Here is a 21,929-nt window from a genome sequence, read left to right as displayed (position 1 = left end):
TCTGACACACAAAGAAAAAGTGAAATGGGGGACGTTTTATCACTTTTGAATTGAGGAACACATCACCAGTAAAACATATAAAAATACTTTCCTGTATTTATTCTATTATTTAAGATCCTGGAAAAATAAAATATTTCCTCCAAAAGCTCCACTATAAGAATTCTATACTATGTGTAACAGAGCTGTCATCAGCGAGCTGATAGAGGAGGCACAGCTTGTCACTACTTAAGACTGTGGAACAATAGAAACAATAACAATATGATGAGGAGGAGGAGAGTGAGGAGAAAGAGGAAGAGGAGGAGGAGGAGAATTACTAACATTTACTGAATGCTTACTATTTGCCAGGAACTGTTCTAAATGCTTTATATGTTTTAATCCACTTCATCCTCATCATAACTCTATAAGGTAGGTACTGTTTATTGTGCCTATATTATAGATGAGGAAACTGAGGCAACCTGGTTCCACCAGTAAGGAGCTTGGAAGACGCCACTCAATCCTAACAAGTGAAAAGCTGAACAGACTGAAAAACCAACCACTATTCTTTGATCCATAAAAGAGGGGAGGACACAGAGCAAATCCCCATCCCCAAGATTGGAGAGACCTACAGGTGAATACAGGGAGTTGGTTTATCAGAGCAGAGTGTCAGGAGCAGAAACCACTGCAGGAACCAGTGCCAGGTCTGTAAACCTGAACTGTAAACGATGAATTGCTGGGAACTCAGGGTGGAAAACTCTGAGAGTTAAAAACTCCCAGAGGGGGGCTTCCCTGGTGGTGCAGTGGTTAAGAATCCGCCTGCCAATGCAAAGGACACGGGTTCGAGCCCTGGTCCAGGAAGATCCCACATGCCACAGAGCAACTAAGCCCATGTGCCACAACTACTGAGACCGCATGCCACAACTGCTGAAGCCCGTGTGCCTAGAGTCCATGCTCTGCAACAAGAGAAGCCACCGCAATGAGAAGCCTGCGCACCACAATGAACAGTAGCCCCCGCTCGGTGCAACTAGAGAAATCCCGTGCACAGCAACAAAGACCCAACGCAGCCAAAAATAAAAATAAATTAAAAAAAAAAAAACCTCCCGGAGGATGAAGTCTTGGGAGGGTGAGAGCCCATAGTATTGTGAGACTTACCTGCAGGAGCTCAACCAGGTCCCCACGATAAATATGGGGGAAAGAAATTCCCTCCTGCTTCTGGCAGGAGGAGGGGGAAAGGAAGCATTTTGAAATACGCCTGAGCACTCTGTTCTTAACAAGGCTTGATCTCAGGGGAAATTAATTAACTGGAGCCTAACCTGCTGGAATTTTATCAGAGCCGAACTCACCTGGGGGAAAGGAAATACCCAACTCCAGCTGGCTCTAGCCATTCCCTCTCACCTAAGAGGGGATAAGAAAAATTAAAAACGCTTGTGAAGTTCACCGTCCAGAGGCATAAGCTTACTTAAAGACTGAGACCTAATCACAAGACTATAGAACTCTTCCCCTCCCCCAACCTACCTCACCACCACATTACTAAAGGCTTATTTACAGCAGTTCTTTTTACCCAGTACATCATGTCTGGCTATCAAGAAAAAATTAAAAGGCATACCAAAAGGTAAAAACCACAATTTGAAGAGACAGAGCAAACATCAGAACCAGACATGGCAGGATATTCTAATGATCAAACCAGGAATTTAAAACACCTGTTTTTAATATGCTAAGGGCTCTAATGGATAAAGTATTCAGCATGCAAGAATAGATGGGTGATGTAAAGCAGAGAGATGGAAATCCTAAGAAAGAACCAAAAAGAAATGCTAGAGATCGTAAACACTGCAACAGAAATGAAGAATGTCTTTGACTTACTCCTTAACTGGACACAGCTGAGGAAGGAATCTCTGAGCAAGAGGATTTATCAATAGAATCCTCAAAAGACCAAAAAGCAAAGAGAACAAGGACTTAAAAAAACAGAACAGAATATCCAAGGACCTTGGGACAACTACAAAAAAAAGGAAGCACACACATAATGGAAATACCAGAAGGAAAAGAAAGAGAAAGGAACAGAAGAAATATTTGGAATAATAATGACTGAGAATTTCCCCCAAACTAATGTCAGACACCAAACCACAGATCCAGGAAGCTCAGAGAACACCAAGCAAGATAAATGCCAAAAAAAAAAACCTATTTAAGCATACCATTTTCAAAATACAGAAAATCAGAGATAAAGAAAAACTCCTGACAGCAGCCAAAGGGAAAAAAACACCTTACCTTTAGAGGAACAAAGTTAAGAATTATATCCAACTTCTCAGAAATCACACAAGCAGGAAGAAAGTGGAGAGATATTTAGAGTGTTGGGAGAAATTAAGGTACAGCATGATCAAGGAACAACTAATAAATGGCAAAATTTAATTTTGAACACTGACATAGATAACATACAGAAAATTTCTAAATTAAGAGAGATAGCTGGGTAGTATGGGCTCAAGCCAGAAAGCTGGGCTTCCATCCTTGCCACTTCTTAACAGTGGTGTGATTTGGGGCAAGTTATTTAACATCTCTGTGCCTCGCCTTCTTTGTTTGTAAAATGGGGATAACGGTGCATACCTCACAGGGTTATTCGGGGAATTCAGCAACAACATGAATAAACTGAACAAGGCTGAGAAAGCCTGACATAGTAAATATTATATAAGAGTTTGTCAAATAAATAAATTTGATAATTTGGAACTTGGTGTTCACCATGCGATCACTGCTATCCAATTCTTTCTGTTAGTCTTGTGGCTTCCTGCTTTAGTTTCCTATTATTATTGGTTACTCTCCTCATCTAGCTCCTGTTTTGTTTCACTTATCCTTTTCTCATCTTCCCTACTATTCATTACTTCTGCTTCTGTATCCCACATTCATAACAGGAAGGTGTCACATCCAGCTCATCACTGGTGAACTTTAGTACTACTTCCTGCTGCCTTCCTGCTAATCAAAGAGCAGCAGATTCCTGGACCAGCATCACACTATGGCAGCTTCCCTGGGAGAGAGAAAATGCAATGGCAAGAATACTGTACGATGAATCCATTAGCATCCAAACATTTCATGGGAGGCTCCTTGGAGTCTTTGGAAAGTCAGAGTAATGCCCATCTAAGGTCTCATAGGGGACCGTAAGCAAGTCACAACCCGTTTCTTCGTATGTAAAATGAATCTCATAAGCTTGTTTTCCAGATTAAACTAGGCGAGCATGTTATGACCTTAACAGTCTGGAGTTATTCCATTTTATAGCAACATGGAGGAGAAGTAAACCACAGTGACAAGAAGCACAACATGGCAGAAATGGAAACAAAAAGCATTAGAGGATAAAAGGACCAAGAGGAGTGAATTCCTTCTAGTTTCTAATATTATGTAGGTGTGTCTAAGTGTGGATTCCTTTCTTTGTATCCTAACTTGGGATTTGTTGGGTTTCTGAGGATTCTGGAAAATCATCACCCACTATCTCTTTGAATATTGTCTCTCCCTCATTCTTCTATGTCTCTCTGTCTCCTTCTGGTACTCCTTGTCAATATACATTCAGTCCTTTTTGCTCCATCATACATGTCTGTTAACTACTCTTTGATATTTTTCATCTCTTTATCTCTCTGTGCTGTATTCTGATAAATTCTTCAATCTAACTCCTGACTCACTCATTATTAAGAATTCTCAGTAGAGACATTTTTGTTTTCCCTTCATTAAGCTAAACGTGAGCCAATCAAGCTCTTATCATCTCCCTTTGCAAAGTAGGTTTTCCCCTATTTATCCACATTACCTTTTTTGAGGCTCCCAGCCATAAAAGTGTCTCTGATCCAACTTGCTACCTTCCTTGTACCCTAGGCTTTGCCTCCTGATTGCCCTTTAAACCAGTGCTAAGCCACCAGGGCCTCTCTGGGAGGCCACTGACTTTGAGACTTGCCCACTTTTCTGAATTGTTTTATGGCCTCCAAGATTCTCCTTGGCCTTCTTTTGAGCTAGGCAATGGATTTAAATGTCGTTAAAATTTTTTTCCTAGCATTTTTAAGTGCATTTGTAATGTGGTAGCTCCTCAGGTTAGCCTATCCATCCTACTTGCAGAAACAGAAGGTAGGATATTCTTATTCATCTTTGTACTTCCAGTGCGTAAAAGAGGTGCCTGGCTCATAGTTAACATTAAAAAAAAACGTGTAGTGAATCACTGAATAGTGCACAATTCTGGCTGAGGATAAAATCATACATTTTTGCACTCGAGTTATCTACATAAATGGATGCAACTTGATTTTTTCTTGAATTAGATATACATACAGTTACTATTTCAAATTTATATTAGGCTGATCTTACCTAAGGTGGCAAGAGGTTTTTAGGAGTGGCAAAAATAAAAAAGAAAACAAAAAGATGAGCAAATATGTTTCTCCACAGCCAAGGAAGTAGTAGTGTTATTAACTGAAAAATACTTTATTTAATTTATTTCTATTTTTAGAGTCAATATCAGACAATTGTAATTTACATAATTTAAAATTACAGAATAATACTTAAATACCTACATTTAGCACTAGTTTACTCTTCGCAGTCACTGCCTCAAAAGTCTCATTGGTTTCCTCTTTCCACAAGCTAATAAAAGTATTAATTTCTTGGGATATTGAAGGATCAGGACTCCCATCACATTGAATGTAGTGTTTCCACTGTGGAATAAAAATGTTTGAAGGTTCACACTGATGAAGATTCAACCAAAGATTAAATTACTTCTTTTTTGAAGCTTATAACCTTGTTTTCCATATTAGGCAAAAAACATACTATGACTTTAGTTACTTGAGATATCTCTAAAATAACCAAATTCCTCTTCATCAAAATAATTTAAAAGCCTCAATATTTCAAATAAATAGAAATTTTATTTATTGTCATATTTTTATTTTTTAAAAAGTATTTATGAGTTGATTTTGTTTTGCTTTCCTCTCTAATCATATAGCTCCTGTATGTACAAAAGCCAACACTTGAGCTAATTTCTACTTCTCAAATGACTACTAATTGTTAACTGCCACTGTCATTTTAGTATTAGTCCTTCCATTCATTTTGTAGTCTATGCAAATTCTACATTTGTAATCATATTGTACTTACAATTTTTTTGCTTTAAATTATACTATAATCTTTTGCCATATTATTACAGTTCTTCCTTTTTATCCTGATAATCATCTACATTGTTTCTAAAGTTACACTGTTTTGAGCAACACTAGATTGCCTTAGGCTCAAACTTTTTATATTTTAATTTAGGATAATTTCCTCAGTATAGATTCTCCCAAATTAAATCAGAGTAAAAGGATATAAAAATTTCAAGGATCTTATTACTGACAAATAGATTTCTACAGAGCTATATGAATTTACTTTGCTACAAGCAATATGAGAGAGATTTGTCAGATTACAGATTTTTTTATAGACAAATTTAAAGTTTCTTGTTATTTAAACAGATATTGGATTATAACTCCCTCTTGTGGTACAAAAGTATTAGCTAAATAAATAAAATCAGTCTTACCTGAGAAAGCAATCTACTATCTCGTTTCAATTTCTCTGCTTCAGGAAAACATGCCTCTAATAAATAAAGTTCTTCAAGCTCTTCATTTCTTCTTTCTAGATCCTGTTTCATGGGGATAGATACATTGATCTCTTCTTTAATTTCAGCTTTGTGTTTCATAAGTAGCACCTAAAATTTACTTGACAAGTATTTAATTTCAAGCTGAATACTACAATCAGTTTAAATGTAACTGATATTTCCAAAAGTTTTCATCTGAAACAGTGGTGTGCGAAGTGTGATCTGCAGACTCCTGGTGGGTCCCCCAAACTTTTTCAGGATCTGTGAGGTCAAATCTATTTTAATAATAATACTAAGACTTTATTTGCTTTTTTTGCAGTGTACACATTTGCAAGATGGTGTAAAACTGCTGGCGCCTTAGTGCAAATCAAGGCATAAGCTATATCAGTGGTCATATTCTTCGGGGGAGACGGGTGATAGCAGTCAGTTTCACATAAGAATGACCTGATGAAGAAGTGAAATTTATTAATTTTATTAGATGTCAAACCTTAAGTATATGTCTTTTTAATATGCTGTGTGATAAAATGGGAAGTATGCATAGAGCACTTCTGCTACATAACGAAGGACAATGCTATCTTCAGAAATAAACATTTATGCAACTATTTGAGTATTCTGGCAGACATTCTGTCAAAAATGAATGAATTGAGCATGTCACTTTCAGGAAACACCTCAAAGTATTTGTTGCCAGTGATAAAATTCAAGCTTTCAAATAAAAATTTGAATTTTAGAAAACCTATATCCACCACTAGGGAGTCTGACAGTTTCCCAATACTTAAAAACTTTTCTGATTTGACTGGAGATGATACTAATACATATGATTTTATTTTTTTTTGGATAATGAATGATAAAAATGTGTCAACATTTGGAAGCAAATAATTCAGTGAACCAATTTTTTCCAAGCAATCAGTGCATTATGTTGCAAAATCATGCATGGAAACAAGATCTACTCAAAGTGTAAGAAGAGATCAAGGTTTTAGTATAATAGAGTATGTAAAGTTCGTTGATTTGGTTTCAGATTCCACATTAAGGTGCTACCACCTATCTAGTTTCAGTATAGTATCAAACAAGAATATCCACAATTATCTGAAAGGCTGTTACAACATTCCTCCTTTTTCCAACTACATATCTGTGTGATGCCAGATTTTCTTCACATACTTCAGTCAGAACAACATATTGTAACAGATGGAATGATGAAGTAGGTATGAGATCCAGTTGTCTTCTGTTAAGTCAGAGATTAAAAAGATTTAAAAAATATAAACAATGCCACTTATTTCCCTAATTAAAAATATATAGGGACTTCCCTGGCAGTCCAGTGGTTAAGACTTCGCCTTCCAATGCAGGGGGTGTGGGTTCGATCCTTGGTTGGGGAGCTAAGATCCCACATGCCTCTTGGCCAAAAAACCAAAACATAAAACAGAAGCAATATTGTAACAGATTCAATAAAGCCTTTAAAAATGGGCCACATCAAAAAAAAAAAAAAATATATATATATATAAGTGTGGTGATGGATGTTAACTAGACTTATTGTGGGATCATTTCACAATATATACAACTATCGAATCATTATTTTGTACACCTAAAACCAATATAATTTTAAATGTCAATTATACTTCAATAAATATATATATACTGTAATTGTTTTTTTACATGTTAATGTATTTACTTTTTATTCATGTTTATGTTTAACAATGTTTAATCTCTATTAATATAATAGATGTTTTTAAGTTTCTGTTTTAATTTCTAATATAGTAAATATTGATAAACATAAACAAAAACTCCTTGGGGATCTTCAATTTTTAATAGTAATGAGGTTTTGTCCTAAGATTTAAAATATCACAGAACTACTGATCCAATAATGAAAAATTCTGGTGAAAAAGAGAAGTGAAATTTTAAAAGGAGAGGTAGAATTTGAACATTTTTTGGTCCCTATTTAATTATCTATACGACAGATTGAGAATAATAACTTAATGGTTACAAGCATGGGCTCTGAAGCAAGACTACTTCTGTCTAAGTCCTGGCTCTGAAATTTATTAGCTGCTTAATCTCTCTATTCCCCAATTTCCTGATTTGTGAAATGTGGGTAATAATTTACCAACCATAACTTTATGGTAGGATCAAATGAATTAAACCAGTTCATATAGGCCTAAATATTACTGGTAGCTATGGGGGAGAATGACGTTAAATGGCCAAACAGATCTGATAGCCACATAGTTTGTCTTCAGTAATAATAGCATTAATGCTTATTTACTTTTGCTTCAAGTTTTCGCAATTTTTCTTTCTCAGTTTGTTGTATTTCAAGTCTTTCCATTTCTTCTTTTTTGTATTTCACACGGGCTTCCTCTAAAGAACAACAACAAAAGAAATCTTTAGTCTGTTTTTAAGCCCTTAAAGTTATTTCAAATATTTAAGATGTAGTAATGGTGGAATATTTGATAGAAGTCACAACCTTTATTGTGTGGTAGAAATAAAACTGCTAGATTTCTTTCAAAAAAGTAACATGACTCTCCGACTTCCCTGGTGGCGCAGTAGTTAAGAATCCGCCTGCCAATACAGGGGACAAGGGTTCAAGCCCTGGTCCAGGAAGATTCCACATGCCCCAGAGCAACTAAGCCTGTGCGCCACAACTACTGAGCCTGCGCTCTAGAGCCCGCAAGGCACAACTACTGGGCCCACGTGCCACAACTACTGAAGCCTGTGTGCCTAGAGCCTGTGCTCTGCAACAAGAGAAGCCACCGCAATGAAAAGCCTACGCACTGCCACGAAGAGTAGCCCCTGCTCTCCGCAACTAGAGAAAGCCGGCACACAGCAATGAAGACCTAACTCAGCCAAAAATAAATAAATAAAAATAAATTAAAAAAAAAAAAAAAGTAACATGACTCTCAAAATTTCTGGCCCACAATGATATTTCTCTTCTCCAAAAAGTTTATAGCAATCCAATAATGATTTTAATCAATGAAAAATGACAAATCTATCATGGGTAATTAAGAAGAGGTAAAATCTTCAGAAGATTTCCATAATCTTGTGACATCTACATCATCAGAAGTAACTATCTTAATCTTCCCTTGCTTTCACTATTAAAAAACAAAATATGAAATATATGTTGAAGAATATGAGTTTAACCCAATATAATAAAACATTCCCTAAGATGTAGATCCTGATACTGTATTATTATCATGGCTCACCTAATAAAGATTTATATGATTATACATTAAAAAATCAACATGGAAACTAAGAACAGACATTTAAAACCTGAATCTGAATCAACAGATATTCTTCATGCTAAAAGCTACAACCATCTGAAATATTCAGATTGTTTTTTTAACATCTTTATTGGAGTATAATTGCTTTACAATGTTGTTAGTTTCTGCTGTATAACAAAGTGAACCAGCTATATGCATATGTATATCCCCATATCCCCTCCCTCTTGTGTCTCCCTCCCACCCTCCCTATCCCACCCCTCTAGGTCATGACAAAGCACTGAGCTGATCTCCCTGTGCTATGCAGCTGCTTCCCACTAGCTATCTATTCTACATTTGGTAGTGTATATATGTCAATATTACTCTCTCACTTTGTCCCAGCTTACCCTTCCCCCTCCCCGTGTCCTCAAGTCCATTCTCTACGTCTGTGTCTTTATTCCTGTCCTGCCCCTTGGTTCATCAGAACCTTTTTTTTTTTTTAGATTCCATATATATGTGTTAGCATACGGTATTTGTTTTCTCTTTCTGACTTAACTTCACTCTGTATGACAGTCTCTAGGTCCATCCACCTCACTACAAATAGCTCAATTTCATTTCTTTTTATGGCTGAGTAACATTCCATTGTATATATGTGCCACATCTTCTTTATCCATTCATCCGATGATGGACACTTAGGTTGCTTCCATGTCCTGGCTACTGTAAATACTGCTGCAATGAACATTGTGGTACATGACTCTTTTTGAATTATGGTTTTCTCAGGGTATATGCCCAGTAGTGGGAATGCTGGGTCATATGGTAGTTCTATTTTTATAAACTATTCAGATTTTTAAAGTCACTTTTTATTATTTTAAATGACCAAATTTTCATTAATTTTTACTGGACATTCTTTAACAAATGAAAGTCCTCTTTAAACTTGACAAATTATTATTAAACTATAAGAACTTAGGCTGCTCTGTGTATTTCTTGCTAGTGTATATTCCCCATATTTAATTTGAGTTTCAGAATTCTTACTGAACAATCAGTACCAATGCCCTTAATTTAATCAATAAGTATAAACATCTTATACTTAATTTAATTAAGATAGGGTTGCCATATTTAGCAAATAAAAATATAGGATGCTCAGATGAATTTGAATTTCAGACAAACAATGGACTCTTTTTTTGGTTCAAGTATATCCTAAACATTGCATGAGGCAAATTATCCCAAATTATCCACTGTTTATCTGAAATTCAAATTTAACTGGGCATTCTGTATTTTAACTGGCAACTCTCCTTCAAGATATATCTGAAAATGATTGGTGTGTACTAACAGAAATTTCTGGGTACCCTTTAAATAGTAAATAGCTATTATAAACAGATTAAATTCAAAAAATTAAAAATTTTGAAAGCTGTTTTTAAAAAGTATTGACTGGATGACGGAAATACAAACCTATTGTTAGTATTACCTGCATATGACAAGTTATCACTGTGTGTTTTATACCTTCCTCCTTTTGTCGTTTCTCCTCCTCCTCTTGTAGCTGCTTCAACCGGTCAGCTTTGGTGATTCTCTTTTTCTTACTGCCAGACTTAATAAAGGCCACAATTTTTAAAAAGGTTATTCACATGTACTCAAATTACTTAAAAACACATATCCCTCAACTAGCAATTATGAAAAACACTTTTACTTTCACAAATCCAGTCTTCTACTCATTCAAATAAGACTGCCTATTAAGTGCAAAGCCTTGACTCAGTGCCTTGAGGACAAAGTAAGGAAACAAGTAGGAAAATTAACGTATAAATTATTCAAAGGCAAGAGTGACAGTGACAAGTATATACAATTTAATTCTCTCATTCTCAGTTTTCACATCTTTAAACTGGTGCTAAATAAAACCTCATTTCATTTTTGTAAGGATTAAAATAAAATATATGTAAAAATATCCTTAACACTGCTACATGTCTATAAAAATTAAAGATATTTTTATGACTAACAGATATAGAGTTATTTTGCAAGTTTGGAGTAAGGCCAAATTGTTTTCAACAGCTGGGATCAAGTAAAATTTTTATAGAGTATCTAGTATTTAAGTTTGTGCCCCAAAGATTTTAACATTCAGATATGAGAGGAAGATACTCCAAGAAGAGGGAAAGGCAGGCATAAGATATGGAGTTGGGAGAGCACTGGATAGGCCCTAGGAAAACCCCAAGAAGAGGTAATGATGGACATGAGAATGGAAAAGAAGGTTGGAGCCTATGCTGTAGAGATTGGACATTATGCTAAAAGAACTGGAAACCCCCTAAAAGTTTTCCAGGTCTGTGGCTATTATCTGGAAAACAAACCTGGTGTTAGGGGAAAAAATGATTGTAAAGATGATACATTTTGGCTACTATTGACAATAATTAATAAAGTCATGACAATGAAATGCAGATGGGGGATGGATCCAATAAATATTTTATAAGCTAACTTATTTGATAATGATTAAAACTGGAGTCATGGAGAGGAAGGAGTCAGAGAAAAATCAAAAAAGAAGAATAGTAGTCCAGAAGATGCAAACTTGAAAGAGAAACTGTTTAGAGAAATTTAATTAGTATGAAGTGCTGCTGGAGCATCCAGGCAATACTTGCAGGCTTTGAAACTGAAGAACTGAGATGTAGCAAAGAGATCAGGGCTACAGAATACAGATTTGAGAACTATCTTGGTGATGACTGCCTCCCCTCCATTTTCCCTAAGGGAGAGTATGGAAAGAGAAGTGCACCATCTAAATTTAGGAATCAATTGAGTGGTTAATCCTAGGGATACAGAGACTCTTGGATGACCACCTGCTCTTTTTGGCTCACCTACTGCAGGATGCTCCATTGGAGTCTCCAATCCATTAGCCCTATCACTTTTTCACCATTCATCAACCCCCGCATACTGTCACTTCTTCCTTACCCTGGTTAGATTTCACAGTTCATCACATAATCACTAACTTATATATCTCTGCCTCCCCTATTTTCCTCTCCCTCTGAGAAGCTCAGCCGGCAAATTCCTAGTTCTAGTTAAACCCAACTCTCCACTTCTGAGCTAGCAATAGGAGCAGCTGAACCTTGCCAGAGAAAAATACATGAGCTCAAATTTGTGAGCACACATTTTAAACAGGCTCTGAGCACCATACAGTATTCCTATTGCTATTTCATTCTCTTCACTCTTCCAAAATCCTCTCCTCTTTCCTACTCTCAGCTGTTGACTTTACCTCTTACATCACTAGAAACTTTTAAGAATACGCTCCTTTACATACCAGATTTTTTAATCTACCTCTATCTTTTGTCTCCCTTCCTTCCTGTTACACTGGATGAACTGGATGTACCTTCTGCTATTTAAGTCTGAATCCACCACTTTTACACTAGATCCTATCCCTTATTGCCTATATAAGACTTGGGTCCTGTAATGAACACCTCTAGTTATTCATAGATCTCTCCCTCCCTGGATTTCACATCCCTCTTCCTCTTTTGCTCCAATGCTGTTACCCTTTATATTAGACTGCCTAAAAGGAGTTGCCCACTGCTTTCACATCCCCATTTTCTGCATGCCCCATTCTAATCAGGCTTTCATTTTTATTGTTCCATTGAAACCTCTCTTGTCATGGAACCTTAAGATGGCCATGTTTCCAATGACAATGGCCAATTTTCAGCCCTCATTTTACTCATCTGTTATCATTATTTGACGAAGTTTTCTTCTTCCATCTTGAAATATTTTCTTCATTAGGCCTTCAGGTTGGTACTATCTGATTTTGCTTCTTCCGTCCTTCTTAGACTTCTTTTCTGGTTTCTCCTCCTCAGATGTAGTTGATTAGTAACTTTAAAAATTATTTGTTCATATAGTCCCTAAAAGGATTTTGAAAAGCTATGTATCCCCTTCACACATTTTTAAGTTGACATTGAAAACTTTTTACCACAAGTTTAAATAAATTCAAATGTTGTGCTTTCTAGTATATCATATATAAAAGAAAACTTTTACATCATTCCTTTAAATATATCCATCACTATTTAAAATATATCCAATGGATCTATCGATACATACTATAGTGATTTGACGGCCAATATCAAATAAAAAAAATATGAACAAGCTTTTCTTTAATAAAAATTTTAATCCTTTTCTCTTTGAATTCATATTTCCATTCCACTTCCCCCACAGAATCTTATCCTAGTGTAATACACTTGAACAACTTTTGTTGATCTTCCTATCATATTTATGTTATAAAAATATGTATGAAAATTTTAATTTCCTTGACTCTAAGTTTCTAAGCAATACAAATTTTGCTCTGGATTGGGTTAATTTTATAATTATTTTTGGTACACAATTGAACAAAGCAACATTTTATATTACAAATTTTGATAGGTAAATATTAAAACATAAAAAGTAAAATTTTACTAGATATGCACCTTTTGATGAGATTGTTGGGTTTTTTCATTTTCCTGGTTAGTTCATGATCCAAGAATAAATGTTAGCTATTGCTGAATGAAACAAGGATTCAGACAGATTCTATTTTAATTTTTATAGCTATAAGAAATGAGAAATTTGGTTTATATTAAAAAGCCGATGGGAATAGGTTTGTTACAGCTGTATCGTGCAGTTCTTTGAATTCTTTCCACAACATATGCCAAAAATTATACTGACTTACCAAAAAAATTACTCCTAGAGATCATCACTGATATTTGTAATGTCCTTCTTGTTTTGCTTTAAAGTTTTATTACATATGTATATATTCCTAAACAATAGTTTTCTTACCTTTGAATTTTTTCATAAATCCAATTATACTTTATGTATACAATTGTAATTTACTTATTTATTTATTGTCATAAGATATGCATAACATAAAATTTACCATTTTAACCATTTTTTAGTGTGCAGGTCAATGGCATTAAGTACATTCACATTGTTGTACAACCATAACCTCCACCCAACTCCAGAACTTTTTCATCATCCCAAACCGAAACTCTGTATCCATTACACATTAACTCCCCTTCTGCCCCCAACCCAGCCCCTATCAATCACCATCCTACTTTTTGTCTTTATGAGTTTGACTACTCTAGATATTTCCTATAAGTAGAATACAATATTTGTCCTTTTGTGTGATTCACTTCTCTAGATACAAATTATGGTTTGTAAGATTCACCCAAGGAGGGATATAGCAGTAGCTATATATTTTCACTGCTGAATAGTAATTCATTAATTTATTTATCCATTCTTCTACTGATTGACATTGGATGGTTTCTAGTTTACTATCATGAATAATGCTGCTATAAACCTTTGAGTGTATGTATCCTGGTGTCCATACAAGAATTTCTCTACAATGTATACCTAGAAGTAAAACTGGTGGGTATGTGCATTTTCAATGTTGTTGAAGTTGAGTTTTCTAAAGTAATTATTCCAATTTACACTCTCATAATCATTATCCTAGTCAATATTTGTTAATTTCAGTATTTTGCTTCTCTGGCAGTTTTTGTTTATTTAAAATATAGATACTTCTATCAGGCTAAAGAGGTGCCCTTTAAGCTATTAAATGGTAAGGCATAGTAATTGAATTTTTAACTCCATCTAATTGTATTCATTTAATTTCTTACATTAAACCAATTCTGCCTCCCTGGAATAAGCTGAATTGGGTCATGACTTATTATCATTCTTGCTAACATTTTGTTTAGACATTTTGTATTTATGTTCATGAATGGGCTTCAATTTTCCTTTCTCATGCTATTCTCAGGCTACCCAGGTAACTCAAAATTAATTAGGAATGCTTCCTCTTTTTTCATGCTCTAGAAGGATTTGTATAAAAGTGAAATAATTTATCTTTGAATGAAGGACTAGCTAACAAAGACTTACAGACCTAGAATTTTCTTTCTGGGAAAAATTTTAACCACTGATATAATTTCTTAAATGATTATAGGACTATTCAGGTTTTCTACTTCTTCATGAAACAGTGTGAGAAGGTTTTTTTTTCTATTTGTCTAATTCATCTAAATTTTCTAATTTATTGGCATATAAAGCTGTCCAATTATGTCATTTATTGTTAAAGTCATGTCTCTCTTTTCTTTCCTAATACAGGCATACCTTGGAGATACTGCGGGTTTGATTCTAGACCACCACAGTAAAGTGGTGGAATATTGCAAGTCATAAATTGTTTGGTTTCCCAGTGCATATAAAAGTTATGTTTACACTATACTGTAGTCTATTAAGTGTGCAATAGCACTGTGTCTAAAAAAATATACACACCTTAATTTAAAAATACTTTATTGCTAAAAAACGCTAACTATCATCTGAGCCTTTAGCAAGTCATAGGATTTGAAATATTGCAAGTATTACCAAAATGTGACACAGAGACACGAAGTGAGCAAATGTTATTGGAAAAATGGCACAGATAGACTTGCTCAACACAAACCTTCAATCTGTAAAAAATGCCATATCTGTGAAGTGCAATAAAGCAAAGCACAATAAAATAAGGAATGCCTGTATTAATTATTTATGCCATTTGTTATTCTTGATAAAATTTACCAGAAAATTGTCAATTTTATCAGTATTTTCAGAGAAATAAATTGTGGCCTATTTATTCATTCAACTATTTTAAGAAATACTGAGAGTCTAATATGTGATAGGTATTTGAGATATATCAGTAAACAGAAATCCTTGTCTTAATGAACTTATATTCAAATGGGAAGAGAAAGACAAAAACAATAAACAAAAAATTTAAAAATAATGTTTAAAATTGAGGACTAGTTGATTTACAGTATTAATATAAGTTTCAGGTATACAACATAGTGAGTCACAATTTTTACTGATTATACTCCATTTATAGTTATTATAAAATATTGGCTATATTCCCTGTGCTGTACAATATATCTCTGTGGTACAATAAACAAAATTGTAAAATAATTTATAAAATATTTTAGAAGATGAAAAGTGCTATGGGAGAAATCAAGGGGACTCCAGACTGCAGGGGTCATTGGGGAAGGGATGAATTACAATTTTAAATACAGTGTTTAGGGTGGGCCTCATGGAGAAGGTAACATTTGAGTGAAGACTTGAAAGATATGAGGTTATAAATCCTCTCTATTGTATGTTTTCTATTTTATTAATTTTTATATTTGTCTTTATTATTTCCTTCCTCCTCCTTACTTCGAGTTTCTTTTTCTTACTTCTTGAAAATGATGTTTAGTTTCATTAATTTTTCATCTTCTAAAGTAAGTATTTAGGGCTACATATTTCCCTCTAAGTACTTCTTTAGACACATTCACAAATTTTGAAGTATTTTTCTTATTACTGAGTTAAAATTATCTTTTTACTTCCATTATATTACTTCTTGACCCACTTGAGAGTATTTTTTAAATTCCCAGCATATTGTATCTTCCTGTTTATAACTTATTTCTTTGATTTTTAAGCTTAATTTCATTGAGGTTATAATACATGCTCTGAATTGTTTCAATTCTTTGAACTTTGAGAATAGTTTTATGTCACAGTACATTGTCAGTTTTGGACAAAAAAATATGTGTGCTTAAAATTCTCTAGTTGTTGAGTGCAATGTTCTATATATGTCTAATTCTTATTCTAACAAATCTAATGATTTGTTCATGTTGTTCCAATCTTCTACGTCTTTACTGTTTTATTTTTTTTAATGCTTGTTCTATCAGTTACTGAAAGAAGAAATCTTCCACTATGATTGTGAAATTGTCTATTTCTCCTGACAGTTCTCTGAATCTGTGCAATGTATATTTCAAGGCATTATAATTAGGTATATACAAATTAAAAATTATATTTTCTTGGTTAATCAAAACTTTATCATTACAAAATGACCCTCTTTATTTCTAGAAGTGCTTTTTGTCTTAAAGTCTACCATGTCTAATATTAATATAGTTATACCAACTTTCATCTTTCTATTATTTGCATAGCATGCCTTTTTCCATCATCTTACTTTAACTCTTCTGTATTTTTATTCTTTAGATGGTGTTTGTAAAAAGATTATTGTTGGATTTTATTTTTTATCCAATCTGACAATCTTTCTCTTTTGATTTTGGGTTTGTCTTGCCTTCTTTTCATATTTCTTGGTATCTTCAATTGATTATTTTTTTGTTAGTGCACTATTTTCCCTTTACTGGTCTGGAAGTTATATACTCTATTTATATCATTTCAGTGGCTATCCTAGAAAGTCAACCTATGTACCTAATATATAAATACATTTATCATACTACCAAACAGTACAGGGACTTTAGAACATCTTAACTCAATTAATCCTTGCCCTACCCAAATTATACATTATTGTTGTCATATATCTTTTAAAAACAGTTTTACTGAGATAAAACTTACATACCATATAGTTCACCCATTTACAGTGTGGAATTCAATGGCTTTTAGTGTATTCAGAGCTGTGCAACCACCACCATAATCAATTTCAGAACATTTCCATCACCCCCCAAAAGAAATCCCATACCCATTAGCAGCGCCCCCTTCCATTTCCTCACAACCCCCCAGCTCTGTGAAACCACTAATCTACTTTCTCTATAGATTTGCCTATTCTGGACATTTCATATAACTGGAATCATACAGTGTGTGATCTTTTGTGATTCGCTTTATTCATTCAGAACAATGTTTTCAAGGTTCTTCCATGCTATAGCATGTATCAATACTTCCATTTTATGGCTGAAAAATATTTCATTGTATGGATATACCACATCTTGTTTATCTACTTATCAACTGATGAATATTATGTGTTGTTGTCATGTATCTATTTTTTAAACCCACATGTTATTATTTGGATTACTGTTTTATACCTTATGCATATAGTCTGTTTTGCAGGTGAAAAACACAGTTTTTACCTGAGAAAACATTTTTCTTTCACCTTTATTTTTGAAAATTATTTGAGCTGATACAGAATTCTAAGTTGGCAGTTATTTACTCTCAGCACATTGAAGACATCACTCCACTGTTTTTGGCTCCCATTGTTGCTGTTAAAACCACAAGTTCAAGTTTTGCCCTGTACTACAAATGCCCTCATGAAAAAGAGTTTTAGTGCATCCATTACCTCTTTGGTTCCTTCCTTAATTTAGGTTTTCTCCTGATAATTTCTTATTACCTTATCAGCTCTTAAGTGCCTTTAAGATGGAAGTTTTGATCTATACATATATATTTTAGTCAGCATTATTTGTTTTCAGCAGAAAGTTTAACCCAAAAAATCTTAAGCCCAATATTACTGGAAATGGGAAAATCAAAATAATATTTTGAAAAAATTATTTTATTTTACCACTTGCTTTGATTTTAAATTGATCAAAACTTTAAAGCTACAGATTTTGCTCATTTGAAGTATTAAAAAAAAGTCAATTTACCTAATTAGCAAAGCCCAGCCTTTAAAGTTAAACCAACTGGGCATATCATACTTACTTTCTATCACAGACAGTGACTTCATGTTTCTCTACAAATAAATGTGTTAATATGCATCCTCATGATAAGCTATCTCTTTTTTAATTATAAGCCAGGTATAAGCTGATTCCATTTCCTCACACATTGTTTTAAAAGATGCAATTATTTAATGTCCTGAACTTAACACCATTTATATTTTAGGGTAAACACTGAATGTTCCATAGAAACCAGGACTCAAATTTTAGGCAACCAAAGCTTCTTTGTGAGTATGGTGTTCCTAAATTAAAATAGGATATAAGTATAGATATGAGCTATAGGGCCCCCTTTTTGCCCATTCTTTACAGTTCCATGCCTGGAGGTACTTGGGCACCAGTCTCAATCTATTCAAATAAAATCAATTCAAAGTATTCCAAGTTCATCTATGCATTAATCAGTCTGTAAGGCATTTCCCCCTACAATCTAATCAATGTCTTCTGCTATTTCATGCATTCTACAAAGTACAGTGGTTTCTGAAGAAAACATACTGATGTAAATGCAGCGATGGGTCTTTTAACAGGGTACCAGGTGTTATAACCTTTTCTATAGTCTTGTACAATTTCCTAGTTTTTGCAATGAATAATACTAATTTAAATTATATGAAGTTTCAAAGGCAACTTTAAGGTCTATGTAAAAATATTAAGCTCATTTACATTTTTACTGATACCCTTAATCTTTCTTCATTAAAAAAATTAATGTTATTATTTTTGGAGTCTGAATGTTTTATCAATAAATTACACTGTGAGAGCATTATTTTTGCATCATCATTTGACAATAATCTTACAAGCAATGTCGCTAAATAAAGATTACCACCACTCCCACCACTCCACGCTACAAAATATAGGACATTCAGAATATCTCAATATTTCAAATGCCACATTTCACAACTTACTTGTAAGACAGACAAAAACAAGAAGTCATTAGTGCCTTGAGATTAAAGAAAGCCTTGCCAACATGAGTGTTTTGAAATGTCCTTTAGTTTCATAGCCCAGGTTCTAGGGCAATGAAGTACAGTAAGATTTAGAATGGATGAGAGATAGACCTTTGCTTTGTAAAGCAGAAGCGTACTTGCAAAAGGGGAAGATGCAATAGCAAAAGTGCGGGGCTTCAAGACAGTAGATTTTTTCCAGGAAAGAGTATGTTTTACTTTTAGAAGTAGGTTCACCTTGGTGTAAAGACTTCTGACCTACACTGATGCAACAGTTTCCTAACTGGTCCTCCTACTTCTACTCTTGCTTCCCTACAGCGAATTCTCCACCGACCATTTAAAGATATAAATCAGATCATGTCACTCCTCTGCTTACAACTCTCCCACGCTCAGAATAAAACCCAGACGTTTCACCATGGCCTACTTGGCTAAGAACTGGCTCCTACTTATCTCCCCCAACCCTTCTGCCCACCCCTCAACCCTCACCATCCCTCCACCTCACATTTTATCTTTCACTTCAACTTTGCTCACTCTATTCTAACCACCAAGGTCATTCCCAACTATGGGTCTTTGCAATAACTGTTTCTTCTGCCTAGAATGCTCATTTCATCCAGGTCTCTTCTCAAACTTTAGTTCTTTAATCACCATTATAACATTATACCCTACCCCACATTTCCCACTGACCCCTTTCTTGGTTTTCTGCACATTCAAAGCAATCTGAAATTATATTTTTTCTTCACCTCCCCTCCCCAGAAAGAATGTAAGCTTCATGAAATGAAATCACTCTCTTGAAGAGATATCTGCACCCTCATGTGCATTGCAACATTATTGACAATAGCCAAGACATGAAAACAACCTAAGTGGTGTCTATCCACAGATGAATGAATAAAGAATGAATAAAGAAAATGTGATATATATATATAATATATAATATTATTGGACAATTGGAATAATATATATTATTATATTATAATATATTATAATATATTATATATTGAATATATTACATATTAATATAATATTATATATTATAATATTATATATTATAAATGTCATATTGTATATATTATATATATATATAATGGAATATTATTCAGTCACAAAAAAAGAAGATCTTGTTTGCAACAACACAGATGAACCTGGAGGGCATTATGCTAAGTTAAATAAGTCAGAGAACGACAAATACTGCATGATCTCACTTATATGTGAAGTCTAAAAAAGCCAAACTCATAGAAACAGAGAGTAAATTGGTAATTGCCAGGGGCTGGGAATGGGGGAAATGGAGAGGTGTTGGTCAAAGGGTACAAACTTCCAGTTATTAAAATGAATAAGTTTTGAGGATCTAATGTACAGCATGGTGACTACAGTTAACAATACTGTATTGTATACTTGAAAGTGGCTAAGACAGTTGATCTTAAATGTTCTCAACGCACACGGGTACACACACAAAATGGTAATTATGTGAGGTGATGGATGTATTAACCAACCTTATTTTGGTAATCATTTCATAAAACATACATATGTCAAATCATCACATTATATAGTTTGAAACTTATAATACAATGTTATACGTCAATTATATCTTAATAAAGCTGGGAAAAAAAGAATGTAAGTTTCATGAAGACAGGGACTCTGTCTTGCTGCTGTACTCTTATTGCCTAGAATACTGCTAAATCAATGAAACAACTATTTTTCCATATGTTTGCAAGGCCTTATATACAAGGATCTTCATTTCTACCTTGTTTGTAGTAGTGAAAAATAGGGACAATATAAAAATCATAGATATACTTTCAATGGAATGTGATACAGCTGTGAAAAGAAGTGATATAATCTCAATGTGCTGAAACAAAAAAAGGTCCCCAAGACATATTTACTCCATAGAATCTATGATGCCATCAGATGTAAGATGCACATTTAAATTATTGATATTATACCAAAAAAGGAAATGCCCAAGATGTGAATGTAAAAGGAAATGCCTGTATATAGCTGAATATTAGGTAAACACAAATGAACCTACAATACAGAAAGATACAACAAGGAAACTTGCATAGCTCAATCCTGAAAAATGAATAGAACGAAGAAAAAAAAATCCCTGAAAATTTAAACCACAAGTCAGTTAATGTGGATTTGCAGTCTGACTCATACTATTAGTGTGGTCCAAAAACTCTCAGGAAGAGAATTTAAAGTAGTATTAGGTGGGTAGTAAGCCCAAGTGACTGACAGAAGCAAACATCTCTGGAGGAAATAGATGTCAATTCAGGACTACAATGATTGTAAGTTATTATCAACCATAAAACATACCTCAATTTCAGTCATGTTAAAATGTGAAAAGGTGAGTATACTAGAATTAATAAAATGCAACATCATCAAGTGAAAACTAGAAGGTGCAGAATGCTCCCATTACGTGGGGAGAAAACGGGTGTGTGTGTGTGTGTGTGTACTTTTTAATGATTAGAAAATGAATGAAAAGATTTGAAGTGGTTCTTTTAGTCTTGGCTAGGAGGAACTTTTACATTTTTATGCTACTTTAATTTTGTACCATATGTGTTTATTACTTTTTTCCCTTAAAATAAAACTTTAAGAAATCAGAAATAAAATATATCTTTCCATGTTTTTTTAACCATACTGCAATTCCCTTTACAGGCTCACCTCATCCCCAAACCATAATCTTTAAGAATGGAAATAATTAAAAAGTGAGTAATTTTTTCCTTATGTTTGGTTTCAAATTTCACAGGATGAATCTCACCATTCTTTAAGGGAAAGAACAATATGAAGAAAATAATCCAAATGTATTTATTTAGCACCCATACATCCATAGTTAAGTACCAAAATCATTAGAACAATGAGTTTTCAGATTTAAAACAATGCC

The 21,929-nt window shown here is 34.0% G+C and overlaps 1 protein-coding gene across 6 annotated transcripts in view; it reads right to left on the bottom strand.

Moving 5' to 3' along the window:
- Window positions 1-21,929, bottom strand: part of DNAI7 (dynein axonemal intermediate chain 7) — a 74,679-nt gene that overhangs the window by 48,231 nt on the left and 4,519 nt on the right. For 3 of the 6 annotated variants that reach the window (XM_061205163.1, XM_061205168.1, XM_061205167.1), the window contains exons 3-6: window positions 10,219-10,303; window positions 7,791-7,882; window positions 5,486-5,587; window positions 4,503-4,640 (exon numbers count right to left, since the gene is read on the bottom strand). In XM_061205163.1, the coding sequence (XP_061061146.1) occupies window positions 4,503-4,640; window positions 5,486-5,587; window positions 7,791-7,882; window positions 10,219-10,303 (417 nt within the window). Of the gene's footprint in view, window positions 1-1,319; window positions 1,372-4,502; window positions 4,641-5,485; window positions 5,588-7,790; window positions 7,883-7,988; window positions 8,047-10,183; window positions 10,367-21,929 lie in introns of those variants that run through there. The other 3 variants (XM_061205164.1, XM_061205166.1, XM_061205165.1) reach the window with 3 other exon arrangements.

The sequence above is a fragment of the Eubalaena glacialis genome, chromosome 11 (assembly GCF_028564815.1).
Source record: "Eubalaena glacialis isolate mEubGla1 chromosome 11, mEubGla1.1.hap2.+ XY, whole genome shotgun sequence".
Taxonomy (NCBI): domain Eukaryota; kingdom Metazoa; phylum Chordata; class Mammalia; order Artiodactyla; family Balaenidae; genus Eubalaena; species Eubalaena glacialis.
This window is presented reverse-complemented; position numbering and strand designations above follow the sequence as displayed.